At 37.0% G+C, this 25,946-nt stretch overlaps 1 protein-coding gene across 1 annotated transcript in view; it reads left to right on the top strand.

Moving 5' to 3' along the window:
- Positions 1-25,946, top strand: part of TMEFF1 (transmembrane protein with EGF like and two follistatin like domains 1) — a 47,008-nt gene that overhangs the window by 16,186 nt on the left and 4,876 nt on the right. Inside the window, exons 4-8 of the mRNA XM_026038383.1 lie at positions 1,893-1,919; positions 10,864-10,960; positions 19,389-19,537; positions 20,407-20,472; positions 23,217-23,340. Of these exons, the coding sequence (XP_025894168.1) occupies positions 1,893-1,919; positions 10,864-10,960; positions 19,389-19,537; positions 20,407-20,472; positions 23,217-23,340 (463 nt within the window). The remainder of the gene's footprint in view (positions 1-1,892; positions 1,920-10,863; positions 10,961-19,388; positions 19,538-20,406; positions 20,473-23,216; positions 23,341-25,946) is intronic.

Below are 25,946 nucleotides of genomic sequence, written 5' to 3'. Positions count from 1 at the left end.
CATGGATCTATCCCATTTCTAGGATGCCCTGTCAAGTGGAGAGCTGCCTGTGGACTTCACCACTATCAACCCACTGATCTATAGGGACAGGTGGTCTGGATATCACCTGATTCTTTTGTTACAGCTTCTACTGTCTATATAGTGATAGCTCCCCTGCCTCGCAGCATATATACCTAATGATATAACCAGAGCTCCACAATACAGCAACTGCTGTGTACTGGAACTGAATGGTGCTTCTTGCTTTGAGACTGAATGTGCCAGAGAAACCATGTGGAGAGGGAGATTTTGAAGTAAAAGCCTGGAGTGACTCAGTTCTCTGAGACATTTTAGCCTTTTTTATATGACCTACTTGCTCATATTTTTAGGTTAAAAAACACAAAACACCAAAGCAACCAAATCACATAATTTCAACCATTACAAAGAAATGTATGGACTTACTTCATAAATTATACATCTTCAAATTTGTTTATGAAGTCGTACAGCACCATGCAATATATTTTTTAGTGATTCAACAATGAAATCTTATATGGGATTTTGTCAGTAAACTGGGTCACTACCCATGGAACAGACACCATTCTGTCTTTGTCCTTATATCTGTAAGATTCTGTTAGGTACAAAATTATGGTATGGAATGAAAGAAAGAAAAGAGAGGAAGAAAGAAAGGAAAATAAAAGGAAGAAAAACTGATGAAAAGAATCTATTCCTGATACTCCATGTAACAAGAGATTATTTCTAATGTGTGAAGCGACCAGCAGTATGGAATTTCACATGTTCAGCCACACACTAGAAGGAGCTATTAGAAGAAATACGAACATTTTAAAAAGGGAGGGCGAATTGAACAGACAGTTTGTTTTTTTTCCTCTGACGTGTTCAATGAGCTCGTACATGAGAGTGAGAATACTGTTTCTCTATTTTCTTTATTTTTTCCAAGTTTATGGAAATAAATTCAGCTACCTTTTCTATCACTAGAACTGGTGTGAGAGGTCTGAAATGAGCAGAGTAAGTGCCCTGCTCCTCACCTTTCACAGAGTTTGAGCTAACAGGTATGGGAAACAATTGCTATCCTGTTCTCTCTTTTCCACCTCCTGCAAGCAAGAAAGACAGAGGGAGATTTGTGATTTAGAGGGTTGCTTTACTGTAGTGCTAATTGAAGGCCATGAACACAGTGCTGCCCAAAGCTTTAGCCTATTGCTCCAAAGCTGACGTAGGTCTACTGGGGCGCTGATGCAGCTAGGTCCTTTTGGTGCTTCAACTTAACACTAAGAGGGTGCAACTTCAAGCTTTCACTCATCAGATGCTAATGCAATCAGTTTCTTATCACAATGAAATATCTAGGGATTTAGTAATATTTTTATGAAGTGATAACTCACCTGAGAGGAGTTAGTTTATAGCTAGTTGATTTAAACCATGTTTAATTTGAATACTAGTTGTTTCAGAAGGTGCTTCTACAGTCACATCATTTATGTGTGACGCCTTCAAGTCTTATTCCTAGAGCAAGAGGTTTTAAATAGAAATAAAACAATCTATCAAAAGCCTACTTACATTCATTAAGTAGATTTCAAAAATCAAACTGTATACTCTTTATTTAGTTTTAACAAGTTTGAATTTAGAGCAATTTAAAAGAGACTAAGATAGTTTTGTTTTCATCAATTAATTCTGCTGTTGCATGAGTAAAAATACCCTGACAGCGAAGGGAGGATAGGACAACAATAAGCATGTACAAACTGTCCTGTCCAAATCTTAGCAAGATGTTTTGATGTTACAGCTGGTTCATGAAATAAAACATCTGTATAATGTTTTACAGTACTAAGCTACAGGACAAACATCTAATCTTCAAGCAGTACTTTCATTTGCTTTTTTTTTTATATTCTCCTCTTTTGCTTCCATTTCAGATAATGGCTCTGGATCAGGAGAAGGAGGTGAGTACCAATCCTCAGTTACATTTACTCTTGGTCTTTCTTTTTTAGTATACATCTATGTCATTTTATCTACAGATTTGCTGTACCACCATCATTTATGAAAAATATGACAACTTAAAAATCAAATTGAATGTTACAATGTCATCTGAACATCTCAAAATAATCTTTGTTCAGAAATAGTTTGCAGCATGCATTTGAATAATGTTTTCTTTCAGATTTGACCAGTATCATTTCTTTCTTTTTTTTCTTTCATGTTAAAAAGGTGATGCCAGTGATGCAGTGTAATATTTAGAACCCTACTAAACCACTGTATTTCACTGCAGTAATACCTACTCACAATACATCTGCTTTCTTTTTTTGAACTCATTTCCTTATCGTCTGCAATGTCTAGTGATCCTTTGTCAAATATGTCATGTAAAAAAGTATTTTTTACATCTTAACTTTCTTCCAAGATTTAAAGAAAAAACAATTTTAATTCTATGTTTGATACTGCTAGCCAGAGTACATATTATGAAAAAGTATGAGATAAAGATACATTTTAAAGGCAATTCATTTTGCTCATATAAAGAAATTTTTGCAGTTTATACTGATGAGGGCTGCTGTATGACATCTTGTTTTAAGTACATATTACCTGAACAAATTTTCACTCAAACTTTTAAGTATCCTTCATTTTCATAGCCATTCAGCAGTGCATTGTATGAAATCAAAGTGTCTACATGTCTACTTACCCCTTCCATTCTTTGTCTTAGTCTGTGCTGCGTAGGGATAAAATGTGGGTAATACATGGGAGGCAGGAACCAATCTCTGGTGCACTTCCATTTAGAAGTGGTGTGGTATACAATAGGCCTTGTTTGTTAAGGCTATCTAAAAAGTTGCTCCACCAGCTCATATGAGGTCTTTATTTTTGCTGGCAGAAGATTATTTCCTTTGCCTATTTACTGAAATACTAAAAGTTTAGCTATATGTGTTTAGCTATATGAAAATACACTTTTGTGCAAAATGGTTATTGATACCACTGCATGCTCAAATTGAACATTTAACTTCCCAGAAATTAGGAACTAGCTCCCTCTTTTTATCAACCAAAGGGAAGGCCTAATGCTCCTCTTTAATAATTTATTACCAGCTACCACTGATTTTTATTACTAGCTACCTAGTTACTAGCTACCTACCTAATTACTAGCTACCTAGAACACATACTAGCTACTAGTATGTGTTCATTCTTGCCTTTTTTTCCTTTTACTTCATTTACTCCAAAGACATTTATTTGCATTTATTTTTCAGAACTATTTGAGAGAGCAATTTCCTGTTCATCTACTGTCGTCTGTTATTGTTGGTGATTTTTTGCTTTTTTTTTTTCTGATAATTTTTTTTCTAAGATTGTATCACACTCTTTTCCTAGCTCCTGTTGCTTGTCTTTCACACTTCCTCACTCAGCTTGTTATTCCTCTACAGCTACTCCCTTTTCAGCTTTTTCTCTGAGAGCTGCTTGCCTCGGTACTGTCATACATTTCTTATAGGAGACAGATGGTAATTTAGCCTATCTCTGACTTTCATTTTTTTTTCTACAATTTTAGAATCATTTGAATGCAGTTGGGAATTCACTCCAATTTCCCAGTCTTGTTCAAGCCCTTGTAAATTTAATGATGCTGATCCAGAGGAGATTGGCAGTTGATTGACAGGTGTGGGGATTGTTTGGATATTTTTTATGAACAGTTTGGAGGAAAAGTGTAACAGAACATGCTGTGCTTTCTGTTAGGCTTTTCCTGAAGAGGTAAAAGATTCAAATTTAGCTATACTTGTTGCTTCTTCTAGGGTATGATGCTGAATTCAGGTCAAGAGTCTCCTAATAAAGCAGTTCTGAAATGGGTCTCCCTTGATGTCTGCTGCTGCTGTTCTCACTTAAAATATTCATTGAGTCAAAGACAAAGGGTGTAGGAAGAATGCTTCAGCCTAGAGGTCGGAATGATGTATGGTGTAAAGGCTTTGTTAGCTGGGAATCTGTGCTCCTGTGAACTTTATGTATACAAAATAGAATGGCAGCATTTGAAGTGTTGGAGTGATCTGACTGCACTATATTATACTGCTACTGCTAGACTACTGACTATGTTATAGCAAGGCTTAGTGTATTTTTTCGGGAGATGAGATATGTAGGTTCAGTTCACTTCAGACAGGGAGGAAAGAAATGAATCTAGGTCCTTTGACCCCAGATAAGTATCTGAACTGTTGAGATATTGAGTAAAAATGAGACACTGTGACCACTATTGGTGCCTCCTAGAGCTTTTTTGTGATCACAGAATCATAAAGGTTGGAAAAGACCTTTGAGATCATGGAGTTCAACTGTAAGCCCCTCAACACCACGCCTGTTAAACCTTGTCCCTGAACACCTCATCTACATGTTTCTTGAACACTGCCAGGGATGGTGCCTCCATCACTTCCTTGGGCAGTCTGTTCAAGTCAATGCTTGACTATTCCTTCCATGTGGAATTTTTTCTTAATATCTAACCTGAACCTCCCCTGGTGCAACATGAGGCCATTTCGTCTTGTCCTATTTTTGGTAGGTATTTTGGAGAAGAGATTGACCCCCAGCTTACTACAGCCTCTATTCAGGTAGTTGTAGAGAGTGATAAGGTCTCCCCTGATCCTTTTCTTCCCCACACTAAATATCCCCAGCTCCCTCAGCTGCTCCTCATAAAAGCTGTGCTCCAGCCTCTTCACCAGCTTCGTTGTCCTTCTCTGGACACGCTCTAGCACCTTGTAAGAGACTTGGGACACACTTCAATGTCTTGTAGTGAAGGGCCCAAAACTTAACACAATATTTGTGGTGCAGCCTCACCAGCTCCGAGTACAGGGGGACAATCCTTTCCCCAGTTCTGCTGGCTACACTCTTCCTGATATTGGCACTGTTGCAAGTTTATTCAGACTTGTCTGGCCTGGTTATTCAGTATGGAAAGGCCTGTGGCCAGCCCACTGCTGCCTCGCTGCTCTCTGTCAGACCACCCACATGAATTCCAGGTGCTATGGATAAGGCTGGCTGGGTCACACACTTTCTCAAAGCCATGCCAGTCATCCTTCTTTGACTAGAGGCCTACCACATGTTGGCAGAAACTGGTGTTGGCCCTTCATTTGTTTGGCTTTTTTTTTTTCTAAGTGCCTTTGGGCCAATGGATATATTCTCAATTTTGTTCTTTTTCATGTGGAGCAAGTTGATTTTAATTCTTAATTTTAGATGGAGAAGTTGTTCTAAACAAGAAATTGAAAATTTCAAGAAATTAAAATTTCTGCCTGGCGTATTACCCCATCATACTTTTTTTTTCCTCCAAATATCTGGACCTATCTGTGACCCAGTGAAAAAAACTTTTGCAATGCACCTTTGTCACTTAGTTGGATATTAGATAGTACTCCCCCCAACCACAAAGTGGTCCAGTATTCAGTATGTTGAGTCATGGAACCCATTGTTGCTTGGATCATAGATTTTTTTTCTGCTGTCCAAAATCTCAAAACTATTCTCGAAAGGAATTTGTGTCTGGAGTTAGTGTTATTTCAATATTCAAGTGTAAAAATGTTACAAGAGGGCATTAGCAAGATCAGAGACCTGTGACAAGCTAAGAGAAATAAGTTTTTGGAACATTCAGATCCTATAGAGGATAGAGGTACATTGCTTGAGACTGAGATAAAGAAAAAGCAGGAGGGACACCGACAGCAGGTCACTTACGCGGTATGTACACTCAACCAGTGCTCTCTTCTTTGATAGTCCACACAGGGGGCTGATGAGAACAAAGCCCCTTGTTGGTCCAACTTTCTCAGCTTGCTGTCCAAGAGAACCAGGGCGTGCAGAGACACAGTAATCATCCAGGCCTTCACACTCTCGGCTAAGAGTGCAGAAATAGGAACCAAGATTGCATGAAGCACTTGTGTACCCTACAGGTTAGATAATGCTACTGCTATTAAGTATAAAGAATATGAAAGAAGAAAGAGCAAAAGTAGAAGAGAGAGAGAGAGAGACAGCAAGCGAGTAAACATACTGTCTTAGAAATTTCTACATTTTCTTGTTAGGTTTTATGACTCCAGATGTAAATTACAGAATTAACGTTTGCTATGTATATATACATAATTGTGTATATATATATACAATCATTGTGTATATATATACAATCAATGTGATTTTATATGTACCAGTGGTTCTTGCACACATGAAAGGGATGAATACAACTGCTTGCACATGTTCAGGAAAATTGCGATGACTGTGCATCAGATGCACTGTTTGCTGGTAGGTTTTTTAATCTGAAAAATGTACTGAGAAAGGAACTAAATTCTGCTGTTCAGTTGCCATAGATCTTCCTGTGACAGTTTTTTTCTGCTTAAACTGAACTTGAACACTTCTGATACTAAAAAAATAAGTACTGGTCGTTAGAGCATTCAGTCTTTTCAGACTGTCAATCTGAGGAAATAACATGCTTGCAATACATATAGCTAAGTTAATTAGTATTAAAACTATTTGTTTTGAATTTTTAATCCTCTGAATTTCTAATCCCTCTGAAATGTAATAGCTAAAGAATCTCTTGATGAAGGTCTGGCAGATTGCATTTAGTAATTAATAAATTGATATACAGTATGTGCTTTTTAGCAGGCTGCCATCTGTTACTTCCTCTCACTGGGAACAACACTTATCCACAATTGTCACACAGTTAGAGTGACACAAATACACAGTTTAGAACTTTGTGTATGTGTGTATGTGTATGTATGTTTAGAACTTGTGTGTATGTATATTTATATACATATATATATACATGTATATTTATATATACATGTATGTGTATATATATATATATACACGTGTATATATACACATCTAATTTGTGATAATGCTACTGGCTTATTTTAAGGTATTTTTAAATGACTGTGCCAGCAAAAATCATGAATAAACCTTAGCACTAATGAATAAACCATAACACCAGTATTAGGAAGCAGCATTGTCTTTATTATGGTGCTGGCTGCGTGGGGATGGCTCCTCCTAACATGCATGCCATAGGTTGTGTTAAACAAAGCTTTTATTTCTCTATTATCTACGTATGCACTAAATTTCCCAGAATGATCATATATATTCATTCAATTTCCTAGAGCTAATTACAACATACCCTGCCCTCGAGCACACACCCCCTCTGTCCCTTTGGTGATCCCTGGGGGTCCTTCCAAACCTTGTGCTCCTCTTCCTGTGTCCTTTTGATGAACTCTGGTAACTTGCTTCCATTTATGGTCCCATGTTGTCTTGAGGAGACCTGTTTTGTCCCCATTGCCCAGTTTCAGCCGGTTCCTTGAAGAAACTGTGGTCCTTACCTTTGTTTTCAACCAGTGTTTGCTGTCTTGTCCATACTCTCTCAGGAGGTAACAGCAACAGCAGTGAAAATGATGTCCTTGAGTGCATTGTTGTCTGGGGCTTCTCATAACAACTGTAGAAACTGGATGGTGTTTTATGCCCTAGGTAGAAGGTAATATCATGTCTTTTAGCGTGTTTCTGTAACACCGAGTGATTTAGAAAGATTTATGTAGCAATTCTGTCATGTTTTTTGTCACTAACTATCATTTGAACTTCAAATAGCCCCATTTATTTCCATTAAGGTCCTACTCCTTGTAAGTAAAAATAACACCAAACTACATCTTAGAAGAAGCACTACATTTTTACCTAAGGTTTGGTGAAAGAGAGCCAAAGGGGCTGAATGTTCAGGCCTTCTGTTGCTGAAAACTTACTCTAAATAGAATTTTTGGAGGTGCTAATGCTTTCTCACAAGGATGCTGGAGTCAGGGTCACAGAAAGTTAGATTCTTCTTGACTTCTGTGTAAGCTGGTATATGGGAAATGAGGGCCTATCCCCCTATCCAATTACAAAGCTTTCATAAACACATTTTCCACTTTCTTGAAATCATAGAATAGCTCCTTTAGCCTGTGTGCTGACTTTCCTTTCCTTGCCTTTTCCACCATTATGCAGTCATGTGTAGTTTTCCTAATGGTTATTATGAAGCCATTTATTCTTCCTTTTAAGAAAGAGATGTTAGCCGTATTTGAAGCAGAACAGTGCAGTGAGTGGGTATTAATGTTCTCCAGGCACAGTCTTGCAAGTAACAGATGCAACACCCATAAGTGTAGGACTCCAGATAGCGCAGCCCACAGAAGAGGGGTTTGCTCTAAGGTGCTGCCCAAGAGTTAACAAACCCTGGGTGCAGCATCACTGGAGCTACCAAACTGCACACTATTGCTGACGAGAGCCATACAGCTGTTGTATGACTGTTAGCCAGCGTTATTCTGCCTGAGAGTAGAAGAGAGTGAGCTACCTACCTTTGTGCACTCAGACCCCCAGTCGCTGAACTGAGGACTCCCTTGTCAGCAGAGATGCCTCTGAGATCAGCAGTGTGTTGAGAAGCAACTGGGGGAATTTAGACCAGAGAGGGTGCCCATTATGGGTGAGAGCAGTCTCTGCAGTGTGCACCAGTCACTCATGAATCTGGGAGAAGCTGTACTGCAGAGGGGTGGCCTGTGAGGGATGGGAGCTGTTGCTGTACCATGCACTTATTGTTAGACAAACTGGGGCAAACTGTAACAGCAGGGTGTCCCTCAAAGAAATTGCAAGAGTGGTTATTTTACCATGTATCCATGATTGAACTGTAGAGCTCTGATGCGTGTGTGTGTGTGTGTGTGTGTTATATATATGTATATGTGTACATATATGTATTTATATACATATACATATTTTCACTTCCACTGTATTTCTTTCTTTGCTATATTTTTATAATATCTCGTGTCTACTAAATTCTCATGCCTGACAAATGATTATCTCCTGGGCTCAACACAGCTAACCCTGGAATCTGAAAGATTCCCTGATGCTGCTCTAGTGGCACATCACAGCAGTGTAAAAGTTGATCCAGCTGTTGCAATATGCAAACTTTCCATACTGCGATCAATGGTGTCTTTATGCAGAGAAGCAAACTGCAAGTTGTAGTTGTCACAAGTGTAAAACTAACACCTAATAATGCTAGTGGTGCATTGCATGTCCTGAACTCCTTTGCTTAAAATAGCACATGCTATCATAAAAATAACCACATTGCAATTCATACGATATCATTGCCTGACTTGTGTTCCAGTTAGGACACCAAAGTTTGAACTTCCCTTTTCCAGGCACCCTAGTCCTAAAAAAGAGCCAGCATCCTTGTATTCAGCCTGTAATGTGAGGTATTGCCAAATCTAACTCTACATGTTGGTATCCTTACTAGAGCATGCTGTTGTGTATCTGCATAGACAGAGCTTCTTTCAGCAAGGCATAGATCTCTGGACAAGCGGGTGCTTTGATGAACAACAGGGCCATCCATGATGGTAAATGCTTCTTTTGCATAACATTCAGCAACATGGTCAAGATATATGAAAAAAAATGCTTGCCAAACTTTTTTGATAGAAAACAGTAGGTTTTGCGCTTGCTTTAAATATTTACTTATGCAGATAAGTAAGTTGGCAATGTTATTTTTAAATTACAGAAAAGAACTCCATCTTAACTAGCATTTTTAGAGCAACTAGAGTGGCCTAAAAATTAATGGAAGAAAGAATAAGTCACTAAACTGTTCAGCTAAGTGAAGCCTCTAATTAGTCCTACTATGGTATTTTGAGAGGAATTTTCAATGGTAGCTGCACTAAGAGAATCAGCCTGACCATGGGTTTTTCTGATGCATTTCAGGTTGAAAAGAAATTGCTGTGACTCTTTCTACTTTTTCCTAGATCTTTTTGAGATTTTTGAGACGGCAGACAGTAAAAGTCACTGTGCGCCTCCAAGACATAGGAATTAGTTTTCAGAGGAGCTTTTGTGGACAAGGGAAAATCTTCACTCCTTATAAGCTCCCATTGTTTCCTGCAACAGTGATACGCATATCTAGTAGAACTCCCTTTCCAAGCCATGGTGTGGGCAGACCAGCCTTAACACTGGCTAACACTTTTGCCTCAGATGTGATTGAAAACCCTCATCAGAGCCATAGACGCTATACATATAGCATATGTTAACCTGTTCCTGATTCTCATTGCTGATTTTTGTAGGCCTTTTCCTTCTTTTCCAATGCTTTTGTCACCATTATTGCTTTGTTAAAATAAAAAATATGAGAGACTATTTCTAGTGAACCCAGACCTTAAATTATTTAATCTGGTTTATCCCCTATGAAATATATGTTTATATATATATGAAGTTGCTTATTGAGCCTTATCTGTAGTATAAATCATAGCTGCATATGTCTCCTATTTAACAGGATAAAATGTTTGATTTTAAAGTGTGGCATTTTTTTTTTTTTAGTTCAAGGAAATTTTACTGGTCATTACCAGTCTTATGAAAATTAAACTTAAAAACTATGAAGTTTATGTAAAAGGAACATGAGCTTTAATATTTGAAGCCTGTTTTCATATATGGCTTTGCTACTGAGATTTTAGTTGTATGTAAGAATAATCTTGGGTAAGATATTAAGTGCTGTATAACAACTTCAAGCAAAGCAATAAATTATATTTAAAGTTATAATTCACTCCCAGTACCTTGCATCCACATGGCTCTGAAAAATATTGACTTTTTAAAAATACATATATTAGTTTTTATTGTGAATCTGGAGGAAAATATAGGTGAAGTATGTAATAGGGTAAATTGAGTGTCTGGGTGGGAAGAAATAAAATCAGTAAAATAACAATAAAGGAAGAGTCAGCTGATGACATAGTCTTGCTTCTAGGGTGCCCTCTTGTCATCTGCACTTTTTTGACAAGCTCTAAACACCTTTGTTTGAAAGAATAAATGCAAATAAATATGACAGCTTTAGTGTAAGTCTAGGAGAACTTCAAGTTACCAATACCAAGGCAGATGGATTTAGGTAAGTAAAAAAGACCCTCACATTGAAAGTCATGTTTTCTATTAACAAGACCTTGTTCTGTTTAGAGTATGAAGGATCTGGGACAGAAGTTCAGAGGAAGCGTTCAAAATGTGGAGTTTGCAAATACAGAGCTGAGTGTGATGAAGATGCAGAAAATGTTGGGTAAGTAATAAACTTTGCTTTAAAATCTTGACCTCCCCTTTTGCTCACCAATAAAAGTACATGACAGCAATGCTCACTCTTGCTAATTGAACTTTCAGTGCTGTACAATAATAATATATTTGGTATGTGTTAATAAAGAGCAAATACTTTTCAGTTCTGTGAGGTATAAGGAGAAAACCAAAAAAGGAATATTGAAGTATCATCTGAGTCAAATATTTTTCAAATGAAGGACTTCCATTTTACTCTGCCAACAAAATAATAAGGCTTTGAGGCTAGTCAAACACTGAAGCAATGTGGCCCTTGAGGCTGGGAAGTTTCCATTTGTGGAGATGCTCAGAACCTGACTGGACAGAGCCCTGAGCAACCTGATTCATCTGGGCCAGCTCTGAGTAAGAGATTGGGCTGGATGATCTCTAAACACCCCCTCAAGCCTTATGTATTTTGTTACAATTTTATGTAGTTTATAAAAGCTTGATGCTGCATAAAAGCAATTTTAAACAAGTGTACTTGGTTTCAGAAGAAATATACCCCATGGCACATATATTTTGTTTCTCTTAAACTGTGCTCTCCTCTTTGAAAGAGTTATTTTTCTACTTTTCAGATTTAGAGTTACAACATTATGACTGCTTCTACTTAAAGTTGCAAAGCCTTGTTTCATTACACAAGATTATACCTAGTCTGAAGAATTCAGGCTTTGCAACAAGTTTTAGATTTGTATCTTCATTTTGTTTTGTTCCTTTGAATCATTATCTGTTAGAAACTTGAGGACAATGCATGATAAAATGAATGTAAAAATATAAACAACTATTATGCCCACAACCTCTGCAAAAATTGTCAGTGTTGATTTTAGTTTAAAGTGAATGGATTGAGCAAAATAAGTGTCATGGATCAACCATCTGAGCAGATGGTTGTTGGCTGTATGGAACAGCATGCCATACTTAGACAATTAATGTTCTAGTGTATGCTTATTAGTACATTTTGTAATATTTCTTTATATAAATGCATGAATTAGACACTTTAAGGAAACCACAGAATTATTGTTCTTTTTTCTTCTTTTGTTATAACTTGTAACTGTTTTAAAGAACTCTTACTTTTTAGGAAGGCATTTGAACAGCACACTGAATTCTCAGTGGATGCATTACTCTTTAAGTTTTATAAATGCATAATATGACATATTGTTTGTACAGTGGGTTTTCTGTAGATGTGCAGTAGAGGAGCAGATGACAAATTTCACATGATTTAGACGTGATTTTTTTATTCCTTTGACAACAAACCTGATACATACATTGTAAATATGCATGGTATACATCATGGGAAAAGTTGCCATCAGAGACTGGTCAGTACTTCACTTCCCACCTCTGCCATCAATATTCATGTTTTAAAGTGGCCTGCATGAAATGAAAAGTAGGTGTTTCATCTCGAGCTCACAATTTTTTTCTTCAAATGTGAAGTATCTTTCCAGAACAAAAAGTATCATATGCTTATGAGGCACTAAATCTGCTCTTGTCCTCATTCCTTTTCCATGCCAAAGGACTGGGGTTCCAAAACTGGACAAAATGTTCCGGATTTGCCTTCATGAGTACTAGTGGAGGGGAGTAATAGTTTCCCCCTGCTCTGCAGGCTACAGTCTGCTAGCTGATGTAGCCCAAGATGCAGTTGGCCTTCTGCAGTGCAGGGGCTGTTACTAGCTCATGTGAGCTTGTTTTCTTCACAGAGCCACAGACCCTTTTTCTTCAGAACTGCTCAACAGTCAGTTCATCCCCAGCCCATCTTGTAGCACAGAAGTGGAGCTAGTCTACTTCTGGTGCAGGATTTTCCATTTGTCATTGGACTTGAGGAGGTCCTTGGTGGCCTATTCCTCTGCCTTGTCAAGGCCCTATTTGAATGGTAGTTCTCTTCTACAGCTTATCAAGTGTTCCATGAAAATCCTGCTTTACTTCTGTTCCCTAGTGACTGCTATATTTTTAAAAAATATTAGTTAAAAAAATCTTATTTCTGTTCTCTGGTGAGCGAATCATGTTAGCTCAAAAAGTAGCTTCACTGTAGAAGTTCAAATGTGTCATTTTAATGTGTCATGTGCTATTAAATTTAACTAAGGTTCTCATTTTACCCATTTTTTTAACAAAATACTGATGTGAGCTTCTGAGCAATTCTGTCTCTTTTAGTAAAGCATACGATGTTGTCAAAGATCTGTTTTGACTACTGAAGTAGATTTTTAAGAAAGATTGACAACTGATTCCCAAGTAGATGCTTTATAAGATTTGCTTTGGAAATGATGTATCTCAGTAACAAATAGAACCAGCAGGAGTATAAGGTACATACTATATGTTTTCACAGTGGCCAAAATAGTAATTCATAATAATTACTACTAACACTTAGAAATACCTATATGGACATTTTCAGGTTCTGGTCTTTGCTTTGTCTGTATTAGTTGTTTCTTTGATCTTTTGGTCTTTTGATATATAGCATACTGGTTCATACTGGCCACTTTTGACCACTTGTTCACTCACTTACCATAGTGAACAAGGTTTGACCTTTTAAGGATATGCTATGGTATGTGTGTATGTGTGTGTTTGCATGTGTGCAAGTGAGAAAAAATATATATATGCACATGCATGCATGAATATAATATATATGTATTCATAAGGAAGATTTTATTCCCACATGAATGCAATTCAGTTTTCTTGTCCATCAAAAAAAATCCTGAGAACCTATAAAATAATGCAACAGAAACAGAAATTTTCTGATTGTCTTTTGGGATCATTGAATGATGTATAAATGGGTTACAGTAAATCCTGATTTGAAAGGAATAATATAATAGTCTGCTCATTATACTGACTATTAAGAAATTTAATAGATTCTAGGTAGATAACAATCCAGGCCTTTTAACTTATATATAAATTTAAAAAACTTTGAAGGAGTGTGTGCAAAGTCTTTGAAGGTTTATGCTATTTGAGGGTGGGAGGGGGCTACGTCAGTCTTGTGAAAAAGAAACATATCCTGCTGGAAGACAACTAAAATTAGGCACTCCATTTCTGAAATGATCAAAGTCATACCATGAAATCAGAACAGAGGTAAGGGTGGGGGCACTTGACTGGCCAAGGTTGTGGCTGAAAGCTAGTTGAAGCTTATTGTGCTTAAAAAATGTTCTACATTGTTGAGCAGAAGTAAAGATGTATTTTCAAGCAGAATGCATAGAAGCTTGTGGAATTGAAATCTATTTTTTTTCTTGACCGTATCTTCTCTATGCCACAAAAGGCACAGCAAAGAATAAGAACTCCAATAAAACTAGGGAAGATTCAGCGCTTGCTGAGTGGAAAAAGAAATAATTTCAAAATCCAAAGGTTCTTAGTTCAGGTTTCATCTGTGAAGAACTATAAACAAGGGACAAAACATCAAGTGAAGACAATACTTCATTTGACTTTATACTTTATCTCATTTGATTACTTTCTTAACCACAATTGCTCTACCCCTGATATTTCAATTCACCTAAATTTATTCCATCTACCGTATACTTATTCATTTACTATTCTCACACCTTTTGTTTAATTCCAGAATCTCCATTTCAAATTTGTAAACAAGTGTGCGAATAAATAGGTGAATATCTGAAAAAGCTTACTGCTGCTGCTAGAAATTGGTGGCAAGCAGTAATCTCTGGGGAGACAAAATGCTTTTTTGAGTAAATCCCACATGTGGTAGCCTAATCTGTTTAGTTGGAAAGGTTGGCCTCTTTCAAAAGTCAAACCCATTCCACAAATATTTAATGCTTGTCCTTTTCCCTTCTTTTTTTCTTGCAATCTGGCGTATTTCTTAAGCACATGAAACTTCCAACACATCTTGTACACTTTGAGGCCTGAAAATAAAGAAAGGAGCTTTGAAAGGTGTTCTCATCTCTGGGGATCTAATTATTTTACTGATAACAGCAAGTGTTCTTACAGCCTGAGGTTGTTTCAGATACGTCACATCGTTTTACTAAGCAGGCTTTCCTTGCTACACCTCGAGGCCCTTTATAAATGATCGGTGCACTGCACTAAGTTCTTAATTATTAAATACGCCTAAAATTGATCTTTGTTCTAATTATATCACCTTTCCTTACCCAAAATTTAAATGTTTTTGTATTTAAGTAATGTTTTGCATTTGCCTTAATGAACACTAGATATGCAACTTCTAAAAATATTTGTCACAGAAAATCTAAACTTCTGTTTGATTCTGAAAAGCAAATTGATGCCTTCTTTCTTGGGGAACCAATAGTCTGATGATACAAGTAATAAAAAGAAGTTTCGTTCTATAGAGCTTAGTACATCCTAGAAGTATCTGAATAAGCCCTACTGACTTTGGAGGATTAAGAGGGAGAAGATGTGTATTGAGAACATTAAGCAACAATCCACTCTAATAAGGACATCAACTTGGAGAATAAGCTAGCAGCCTCAAGCCTTTTGGTTGAAATCAATCGAAGGGTTATCATGAGAAGATTCTTGTGGTGCTCCAGCTTCTTTTATCCTAATGTAACTTTTATATCAACCAAGCTTTTAAGGCAAAAACTTGGAAAATGCATTCAGTTCTTTTTGGTAATAAGCATCAAGCACCTGCAAGAGATCCTTAATATAAGCTCTTAAGTGACTTTTCCATAAGCAACCAAAACTTTTGCCTCTGAGGGGTTCATTGGGCAGCCATATATCAGCCAGAAGGTTGGTTGGTAATTTTTTCTTTCTTTTTAGGAGGACACCTGGTAGGTTCAGGTTTGACAAATATATACAAAAGGCAACAGCAGAGCAGCCGGGAGAACTTATTTTAAACTGTTCCAATATATTTATTTATATTGGAAAGTGGTGATTGATGTACCCAAGATAGCTTGGCTTTGGCAAGCCTGAGGCAAGCTTGCTGCCTTCAAAAGGCAATAGGGAAACAGAGAAGCTTTTTATTGAAGAGGTTTTTTTTTTTTTGGACACAGATTTAGCTGCGCTTATGTTTATTTTTGTCAGCTCCAGGTCAGCCTCACTTAGTAACTTATACTTAGATCACTCCTGCATTTTAGATAATTGCTGTTTGAATTCAGTCCAAAAAGCAAAAATATTTGACAGTTTAGGAGAAAAATATAATTAAATTTAAAAATATTCTACCATTTTTGTTTTGGAAGGTTTCAGAAAGCCTCTTGCTTTTCTCTTTGTGAAAATTTGCAGAATTTGGGGTTTTCCTTCTTCAAATCTTTCTCCATTCCCAAGATCCTTGCTGATTCCCTTGTGGGGACACTCTTAAGGAATAAACATACTAGTCCAAGTGGCATTTGCTTGAGAAACAGAGCTCGAGCTTCTGTCCTGCTTGTCTGAAATTTCTCGCATGCTATTCAAGCAGTGTTTCTAACTACTCTGCAGAGTAAATGATCACTTCGGCTGTGGTTGTCCCATATTCGCATTCTTCATCTGCTTGTAGCAAGGAAACAAATCAAATGTAGGTTTGAACCTGGTTCTGCAGTTACATACGACTAACAGCAATATATGCTATCATCTCCTTGGATTGTGCCAGCTATTCTAATCAATCTTTAACATTTTTTAAAAAAACACACTGACAGATCAAAACAACATTTTTAAAGAGATTATAAGGAGTTAATTTCTCACACAAAAACTGAGATTTTATACCTAGACATGTCAATTATTACAAGAAGGATGCCTGTATTTTTATTCACAGAATCATAGAATCATTGAGGTTGGAAGGGACTTCCAGAGCTCATCTAGTCCAATCCCCCTGTACAAGCAGGATTACCTAGAACATGTGGCGCAGGATTACATCCATGTGGATTTCGAAGATCTCCAGAGAAGGAGATTCCACAACCTCTCTGGGCAGCCTGTTCCAGGGCTTGTTTACCCTCATAGTCAAGTAGTTTTTTTCCTGAAATTCATGTGGAACTTTTGATTCTCCATTTGTGGCCATTGCTTCTTGTCCTATCGCTGGGCACCACTGAAAAGACTCTGATCTCATTCTCTTGACACTCTCCCTTAAGGTATTTATAAACACAGAATAGAACTCTCAGTCTTCTCTTCTGTAGGCATAACAGGCCCATCTCTCCCAGCCTCTCCTCAGATGAGAGATGCTCCAGTCCTTTTTTCTTGTTTCATTTTGTGTCTGTGAGCCCGTACTCTCTCGAGAAGTCAGATGCCTGGTGTACTTGATGTACACCACAGCAAAGATTCACTTTCCCAAGATTCTACCTTCCTGCACAGACAGAGAACATTTAAAAACAATTTTTGTGTCATGTTTTCTACTGAGAGCAGTACTACCCACATTTCATTGCTATGTCTCCTAATGTCTCTTTTGCCAAGGCAGCAAAAAAAAATATCAGCTGCTTCAGCACTGGCTCCTGTGAGAGATAGGGCTGCCTTCAAAGTTTCTTTCTACCGGCTCCTGTCACTTAGGCACAAGAAATGAATCATTATGTGAACTTTCTTCACTCTTGAATGTCCAAAATCAAACTCTTGAATTCTCAGGCAGAGGTCTGCTACTTGCTGCATATGGTAAGGGCTGGTTATAAATTTTGACCCTGAGGGAAAAGGTTTACTGTTTTCCCTGTAGTGTTTCACCATGACAGAAAGTATTCTCATAGGTAGAATATTGATATTGTTTATTGAACCCAAAGATCTCACCTTATTCAAGTACAGTATGAGAGAGAGAGCTACGGGAGCAAGTCCAGCAAAGGTCTACTGAGATCATTAAGGCACTGATGATGATTAAGGCACTGGAGCTAGTGCAGTCTGCGGGTTGACCTGTTGGAAAGCAACTCTGTACAGAAGGACTTGGATGTCCTGGTGGGCAGCAAGTTAACCATAAGTCAGCAATGTACCTTTGTGTCCAAGAACGCCAAAGGGATCTTGGTGTACATTCGGAAGAGCATTGCGTCCTCTCTACTAAGCCCTGGTGAGGCTGCGTCTGGAATACAGTGTCCAGTTTTGGGCTCCCCAGTACAGGAGGGACATGGAAATACAGGAGAGAGTCTAATGGAGAGCCATAAAGATGAGTAGGAAAGGACAGAGTATCTCTCATCTGAGGAGAGGCTGAGAGAACTGGATCTGTTCAGCCTAGAGATGAAAAGATAGAGGAAGAATCTTTATCAATGTGTGTAAGTATCTAATGTTCAGGCAGAACTTCCTGTACTGCAGTTTGTGGCCATTACCTCTTGTCTTATCGCTGACCACCACTGAAAATCAAGGGAGGATATCAAGAGGATGGGACCAGACTCTTTTCAGTGGTGCCCAGCAATAGGATGAGAGGCAAGGGGCACAAACTGGAAGTTACATCTGAACGTGAGTAAAAACTTCTTTACTATGACAGAACACTGGAATGGGTTGCCCACTGAGATTGTAGTCTCCTTCCTTGTAGATATTCAAAATCCGCCTGGATGTAATCCCTGGAAAAATGCTTGAACTGACCCTGTTTGAGCAGGAGTAGACTAGATAGTCTGCATAGGTCCCTTCCAGTCTCAACAAGTCTGTGATTCTGAGATCTCTTATTTTATGAGCATCTCTCATGCAAGGAAAGACTTAAGAGAGCTGTGACTCTCCAGTCTGAAGAGAAGACTGAGGATGAATCTTCTCATGCATTTTAATATCTGAAGGGAGGAGAACATAAAGATGAAAGGACTTTTTAGTGGTATAGTGATAAGATGAGAAACCACAGGGCTATCAAAACTATTGAATCAGATAGTGATCTGTCATAACTAAGTCTCTGACTGGCCTAACTTTGGACACCTAGAAAATAGCACTTTTTTGGCTCCTCCATTCATTTTGTGGTCCCTAATTACAAACAATATGAAAAATGTGGTGTCTGAAATGACAGAAGTGTTAATTGGATGCAATATGAAATAATTCAGATTGCATAATCCTGTTTTTGATACTACAGAATAAACCTATGGTTAACTTTAAAAGTGAAAGTCTTGTTAAAATACTTGACAGCATTTTTCAATAATGTTGGTTGACCAAGCGTATTGATTCTGTTCAGCCTCTAGAAATAAAAAAAGACTTTAACAGAAATGGGAGTTCCATTTCTTTTTTTTCACTTTCAGAGAACTTGACCCACACAAAAAGTAGAATATTTGGTTTTGTTGACACTTGAGAATAAACAACACAATAAATGTTTTATTAATGTAATATACCTTCCTAGTAATATGTTATCATTTTCAGATGTTAATCAATCAAAGAGACTCATACCATAATAAAACCATTAGCAACATCAGTAAATTATTAAAAAGCACACTAAAGCACATATTACAGTTCTGTAAGTTCTGGCTGGAAAACTGAGATGTCAATGAATTCTTCAGTATCTACATGTAACGTTTTTCTCCAGTGTAAAGGAAGCTGACATTAGGATATGAGAAATTACTTTTTTTGTTGTTGTTATTGGGTGTCAAACTTGTTTTGTTGTGTGCTTTAATTAACAGGTGTGTATGTAATATAGATTGCAGTGGATACAGTTTTAATCCTGTATGTGCTTCTGATGGAAGTTCTTACAACAATCCATGCTTTGTTAGAGAAGCATCATGTCTGAGACAAGAACAGATTGACATAAGACATCTTGGACACTGCTCAGGTAGGTTTGATTTTTTTTTTTTTTTTTGGTAAACGTAGAATCTGACATAAGAGGTTCAGTGGAGCCTTTTCCATTTTCAATGAGAACTCATTAATTTAGTTATCAGTGAATTCTCTGCCTATATTTTGTTTTCCCCCTTAGGGAGACTTCTGAGTTCCTTAATTTGACAGAACAATTCAGATGTGGCCCATTTGTATGAGCATTTTCTGGCTGCTGTTATCTGGAAAAACAGCAAAAGGTCTTAAGACCTAAGAGAATATAAGCAACAGCACAGAAGGTCTTATATGATGGGGTAGTAAGAAGTAGGAGAGAAATAGTATACTAGTATACTAGTATGTGGAAAATGTTCACTACTGCTGATATGAGCCATACTTCCCATGTAAGTAAACCTGGGACTCAACAGTGCAAATATTTATATACTTCCTTTTCCAACTTCAAAATGATTCACCGAAACAGTATGATTGTATCTAATTGTGTGCATGGATGTTTAGTTTTGGGGTCTTGAATTCAGTCAAGCCAAGGTGAACTGAATTTAGGAGTAGTATCTTCCCAACATTTCTGCATTGGTTATACCTAGAAGCTGCAACCTTGACTGTTGCAAAACCAAAACAGACTGTTACTAAAATGATCTAGAGCCATACTACAAAGGACGGTTGTGTTCCAAACCTGCAGCTTGAAATGTGCCCCTTACTGCTATAGTTACTGTTCGTACTGCCTGTACAGACCTGCTTATACATGAGTAGTGATGTGGGAATGTATGTACTGCAATTAAAATACTTCTTTGAAATACTTCTTTGACATTTCAATAACATATATGTATGAAAATAAGCCTTTCCTGATAGCTATCCATGCATGTATTTATCATCCAGAAACAGATGACACAAATGCAGTTGGAAAGAAAGACGATGGAATGCAGTATCGACCAGATGTGAAAGGTATTGTATATTGTACTGACCTTATGGTATCAGGTTACAGTTTAACAAAATGACAAAATAGAGCACATAGGTGCTTTGTCATCTGCCCTATAACTTTGACTTCTTTAACCAAGGCAAACAGAAAGAACAAGTTCATTTTACAGCACTCTGCTTACAAGGTAGGCAAGAAGGAGTGCTTGCTGTCCTTCTCTGCACTGCTCAACTGCTCACCCCTCTGTTTATCTGTCGCAAGAGTTCAATTAGCCCAGTGGCTGTGACAATGCCTTTGCTGCCACCAAGGCACTGCATTTGTGCTGAAGTGACACAAGCCCCCTGTGACTAGTGTTTCCTTACCTCTAAAAAATTAACTGGCAGACTCTGTTAGATGTTTTTTTAAATTTTCTGTAGAAATCAGCATGCTACATTGTGTTGGTTGAAATGTTTTAGCTGAATCCTTAGTGTAAATGAAATTAGAGAGAGCTTCAGTTTCTGCTTAGTTCTTTTACTTGTTAGTACCTCATGTGTGTCATTCTCAGAACAGAACACATTTGCATTTTATTGCTGTCATTCAGTATTGCTGCCCAGGACAAAACACTTCTGTCTTTCTTTAAGAAGAAAGATAACCCTCAAAGCAAAGTGCACATCTCCATATCTGTGGTTAGCTGTGGTCACCACTTTTGGTTCCTCTTCCAAAGAATTTAAAGCCTTTCCTTTATTGCATAGAAATTACCCTTGAAATTACTTAGTGGAAAATGCAGTGTGTATTGTAATTATTATTAATGTGTATTGCTTGTGTATGCAGAGCTGCATGCAGACTCAAATTAGGCAAACGCTGTAAGTTAAGGTAATAGGTCTTATATAAAAAAGGTTAGAGTTTTTTGTTTGTTTATCATTATTCAGATCACTAAGAGTGTACATTGAACCAATATAAATTACTTCTTCCAGCATGAAATAGCACTTCACACTTCTCTCTGTTTGCTTTTGCAAAAGTCTTTGTTTAAATCTGTTAACTAAATGTCTTTAGACTCATAATGGTGACAATCTACTTTTCCCTACAGTATGAGTACCTACCAAAAGTTGGACCAGAGAGGTCTCTTCCCTGTTCAGCTAACATGCTGTTTTTCTTTGATCACGATGGGCATCAGGGTTTCACATTCTGCATCTGCCTCATCTTTTTGAAGAAATATCTGTACCTTTATATTCCGTTACTATTTCAAGTCTTCTATACCAGTAAAATCTTTCACATTGAAGTTCTGAAGCAGTCTGGCCAGCCTCTCAGATTAAGAATTCTTATCAATAGAAGAGTGAATGTCTATGAATCTTCTGCATTTAACTGCCATTGTTTGTTTAATACTAAATTTTGACTCTGCTTTGGGTGGCTGTGGCTACATGTCCCTCTTTGCAGGGGGGGTTGTGCCTTTCATTAGGCCTCACAATCTGTATTAGTATATATATTAAAAGTATAGATGATATACCTATAGCTACAGAGACTAATAATTTTATGTAGGTTTGAATTCAAACTGAATATGGCAGTAGTTAAGTGCATGGAGGAGGAGAGAGGCATCAGGTTTGGGGTGACTAATCTTCAGTTTTCTCATCTTAAACATCAAATAACATAGTTTATTCCATTAGGCCAGTTTTTAATGTGTGTATTAGCACTGGGCAATGTTCTTCCAATACGGCAAGTCTTTTATATTTTTGAAGCATAACTTGAACCAAGTTTAAGGCTTCCTTATATCTCTAACTTCTAACATATAAAATATTCATTTTACTTGGAACAAAATAGGTAACATAACAGAAAATATTCTATTATATTCAGAAAATAGGGAAAATCTAAAACAGCGACAAGCTTTTGTTGCTGTTGCTGAATGAGACATTCTCTTTCCTTTCCTTTTTCTTTATTTCAAATAACTGCAGTTGTACAAGTGGTTTCTTCTCCACAGTCACCTTTTCTTGTCCACCTTGTCTTGTCTTTTCTTGTTGTCTTGTTCATTATCATCTTTTTATTTGTGGTGCTGCAATCTGTTGCCATAGAAATGAACATAATTCCGCAAATACAGTATAGTATTCATATTTTTGGATCCCTGCACTTCAGAGTTCAGAACCAAATGCAAACTTCTGTGTTATGACTTTATTACAGAATAGGTGAAAGTATGGTGAAAATGTACAAAATTTTTGTTAGTTTTAGTAATGTGAGAGTTACACAAAAAATCTTGGAGCATGGGGGCTATCTGCCAGGCCCACTTCAATAGTTGGAACTTTCCATCAGAATGTTTCTTCAATGTAACTATTTTAATGTGTTTAAATTCAGTTATAATGACTGGTCAGATCAGTCAGATCAGGGTTTTATTATGTTATTCTCTATCCAGAATCAAAAAAATGTGATTCACCTCTTTCTTGATCCTTCAGGCATTTTTTCCTCTGCTAAAATGCTGGGCAGACCTCTATGTCTCTACATATTATCTTTTTGCCACAATGCCTCTCACAAAACTTCCGTTCATCATTGGATTGGTTCTATGTCATAAAGACTTCTCAACAAAGCTGAAAAAAACATATCTAGATATTTCCATGGAATGTTTCATTGCAATACATCCTAACGACTCTCTATAGGCATCTCTGAAGTTTCATACTTGTGCCTTTTTAAAAAATTATTATTATGTATTCCCTTTGCCACTACAGGTTTTTAAAGATCTTCAATTCTTGGTTGAGATTTTATTTTATAATTATTTATTATTTATAATTATTTATGTATATTTCTTTTTAAGATGCTAGTGATCAAAGAGAAGACATTTACATTGGAAACCACGTACCTTGTTCAGAAAATTTCAATGGCTATTGTATACATGGAAAATGTGAATTCATTTATTCCACTCAGAAAGCTTCCTGCCGGTAAGTCCTGAATGCCCATAAAGTATGCTTGAAATTATTGTAAAACTTTATCAAAATGCTCTCTAAATATAATTACAGAATGCATTGGTTTGCACATTGCTGAGCAAAAACTATATCCTATGTTGTGGGTAGTCATGGTAGCACTTGGAGTTCACTTGGAGTTCACTTGGAGTCTGGGCTCAGTCTCCCAGACACAGATAACTGTCCATAAGAAAGGCATAAAACCTGATGGTTAACAAGCCTTAGTACACAGTGAATGGTGAAAGGTAGTAAAATATGAGGGAAGGACCTGGGAATAAAAGAGGAGCAGGAGAATCCTAGGACTGCTGCAGGGAGTCAAGGAAAATGGGAATGTGGCCTGAATATGTTTTGGGGTCGAGATGCCGAATCCTTGCACAGCACACAAGTGGGTTCATGTTAGCAGCCTCTTGCTGTATTTCAGCTCAGCTACTAGATAGTTCTTCATCCCTTTGAGAATTGGCTTTATATTGTCTCATTTTCATCTACTAAATCATATATAGAGAAGGTTGAATGCAACTTTTTCCTTGCATGGCTTTTTTTTATATTAACATAGGTTCCCCACCGACCTCTTTCAGTTCGTTCTTGTGCTATTTTGGTCTTTTACTGCTCTATTCACTAATTCTCTCTAGAATATCAATATATTCTTTTAAACATTTTATTATGTGTTTTTCAAAGTAATTTAATTTTTATAGACAGGTTTATATATTGCAAAATATTCCTTAGGCTATAACATTTATTTGCTAAATATAATCTAGCAGTTCAGTAAGATCAGTAAATTTTCCCCAGGAAATCTGAATTTTCCATTTTTTTTCCTTAGTGCCTAAGTAGGTTTAATTTAAATTTCACCAAGTAAATTCAACTGTTCATCTGTTTTCCTTCAAAAAATAATTCAAAATCATAAAAGATCCATAGCAAAAGGATGCTTCTTAATAACATGGAGTTTGCCACTTGTTAGTAGAAAACAAAGTTTTCACAGCAGAACATTTATCTTGCAAGCTTCCACTTTCAGATGAATGTATCTGATGTTATAAATCTTTAATAAACTTTGGAGCTTTCAGCTGTATATCTTTAGATTTCATTATGATTTTTTTCCCTGGATCTTTAATGAATGAGCCTATATAGGTCTTTTCCTACTGCTAAGATTTAAGTGTTTCCTGCCTGATTAAATGACAGGAAGCCCATAAAGAACAGTCTGCAGACTGCAGACTTACACATTTAAAAAGTTTTATTTTTCCTTTTCCCATCTGAGACACTTTGTTATTTTCAGCTTCCCTTTAGGACTGCCTTTGTCTACTTCTTTTCTTTGCCTAGAACCAAAAGAGCCCAATATGCTCTTGCTTCTCTCTGAAAACTGAGTACATCCCCAGCATTACTTTGGCAGGTGTTAGACAGCGGTACTTAATTGCAGTATTCTTTTGATCTGGAGCAAAGTTTAACAATATCTGATGGGATTCTGATGAACCATTCATGATTCAGTTATTATTCAATCACAAATTTATTATTAAATCAATATATTAATATGCTACTTTATAAAATATTTTATAGTTATATTTATTATTATGAACTTCAATTATTTATTTAAGCCTTTGATTATTTAAACCTGAACAGTAACTCAGCCTGGACCTATCACAGTAAATCTCACTTAGTTCTAGGCAAGAATTTCTGACTGTCTCTTCTTGACCTCTAAGTCTTAAATCTCCTTTGGATTTTTGGAGCCATTTAAATACTCATAGTCTCATTTCTGTATGCATTTGTTTCATACTTTAGCATTGAGTTCTTTGGGAATCAAAATTATTTATATCAGACAACAATCAACCATAATAATCAAATACTTCTACTGAATACTTCTACTTTCTCTGACAAGGAAAATACAATGAATAAATGCCAGTGGCAAATTATTTTTAATTAAGTGTGTTGCATTCTTAGCACATCTAGCAGGTACATTTTTTATTTTGGTCCTCCTTTTCTGGTAGTGGTGTAAGTGGTGTACTAAATGACTGGCAGAACTGCAGAAAGTATGTGCCCGGTCCAAATTTTTACTTTCACCAGCAGCTGGGCACTGAGTATAGTGAACCTCCTTGTTCACTGCCCAGCTACCTGCAGAACTCACAGCAAGTGGCAGGGAGCAAGGTTTAACAGTAAGTTGCATGATATTTAGCTTAGCAACTTTTGTACAGCTGGAATAAGGGCAATTGCTTGCTGCCTGCCCCTTCTGCCATGTCTTTAGAGAAGGCTGCATCAAAAAGTTGCAGTTTACTTCCTTGCAAATAAGTCTTTAGCTTCATTATGCTAAACTGAATAGCATCCTTTGGTAAATATGTGCTGTCCTCTATTTATCATGCTTTATACTTATGCAGAAGATTTTTTTTTAATGTTCTGTTTTAGCAGGCAATTAAAAATGGTGCCTAGTATTTCCGTCCCAGCACTTTCCCATTGCAGGAAGTCCATACTCCTGAATCTCCCCTCCATATCCTTCAGGAATAATTTCCTTTCATACTAGTGTTTCTGAGAAGATATCTTGAACTATTTGTGCTTCCTCTATTTTATTTTGTTTTGCCTCCTGTGTTTTAAAGCAATTCTCAAAT

The sequence above is a fragment of the Nothoprocta perdicaria genome, unplaced genomic scaffold (assembly GCF_003342845.1).
Source record: "Nothoprocta perdicaria isolate Ctin4 unplaced genomic scaffold, notPer1 scaffold_209, whole genome shotgun sequence".
NCBI classification, from domain to species: domain Eukaryota; kingdom Metazoa; phylum Chordata; class Aves; order Tinamiformes; family Tinamidae; genus Nothoprocta; species Nothoprocta perdicaria.
The sequence above is the reverse complement of the archived record's forward strand: the minus strand, read 5'-3'. Positions and strand labels throughout refer to the sequence as shown.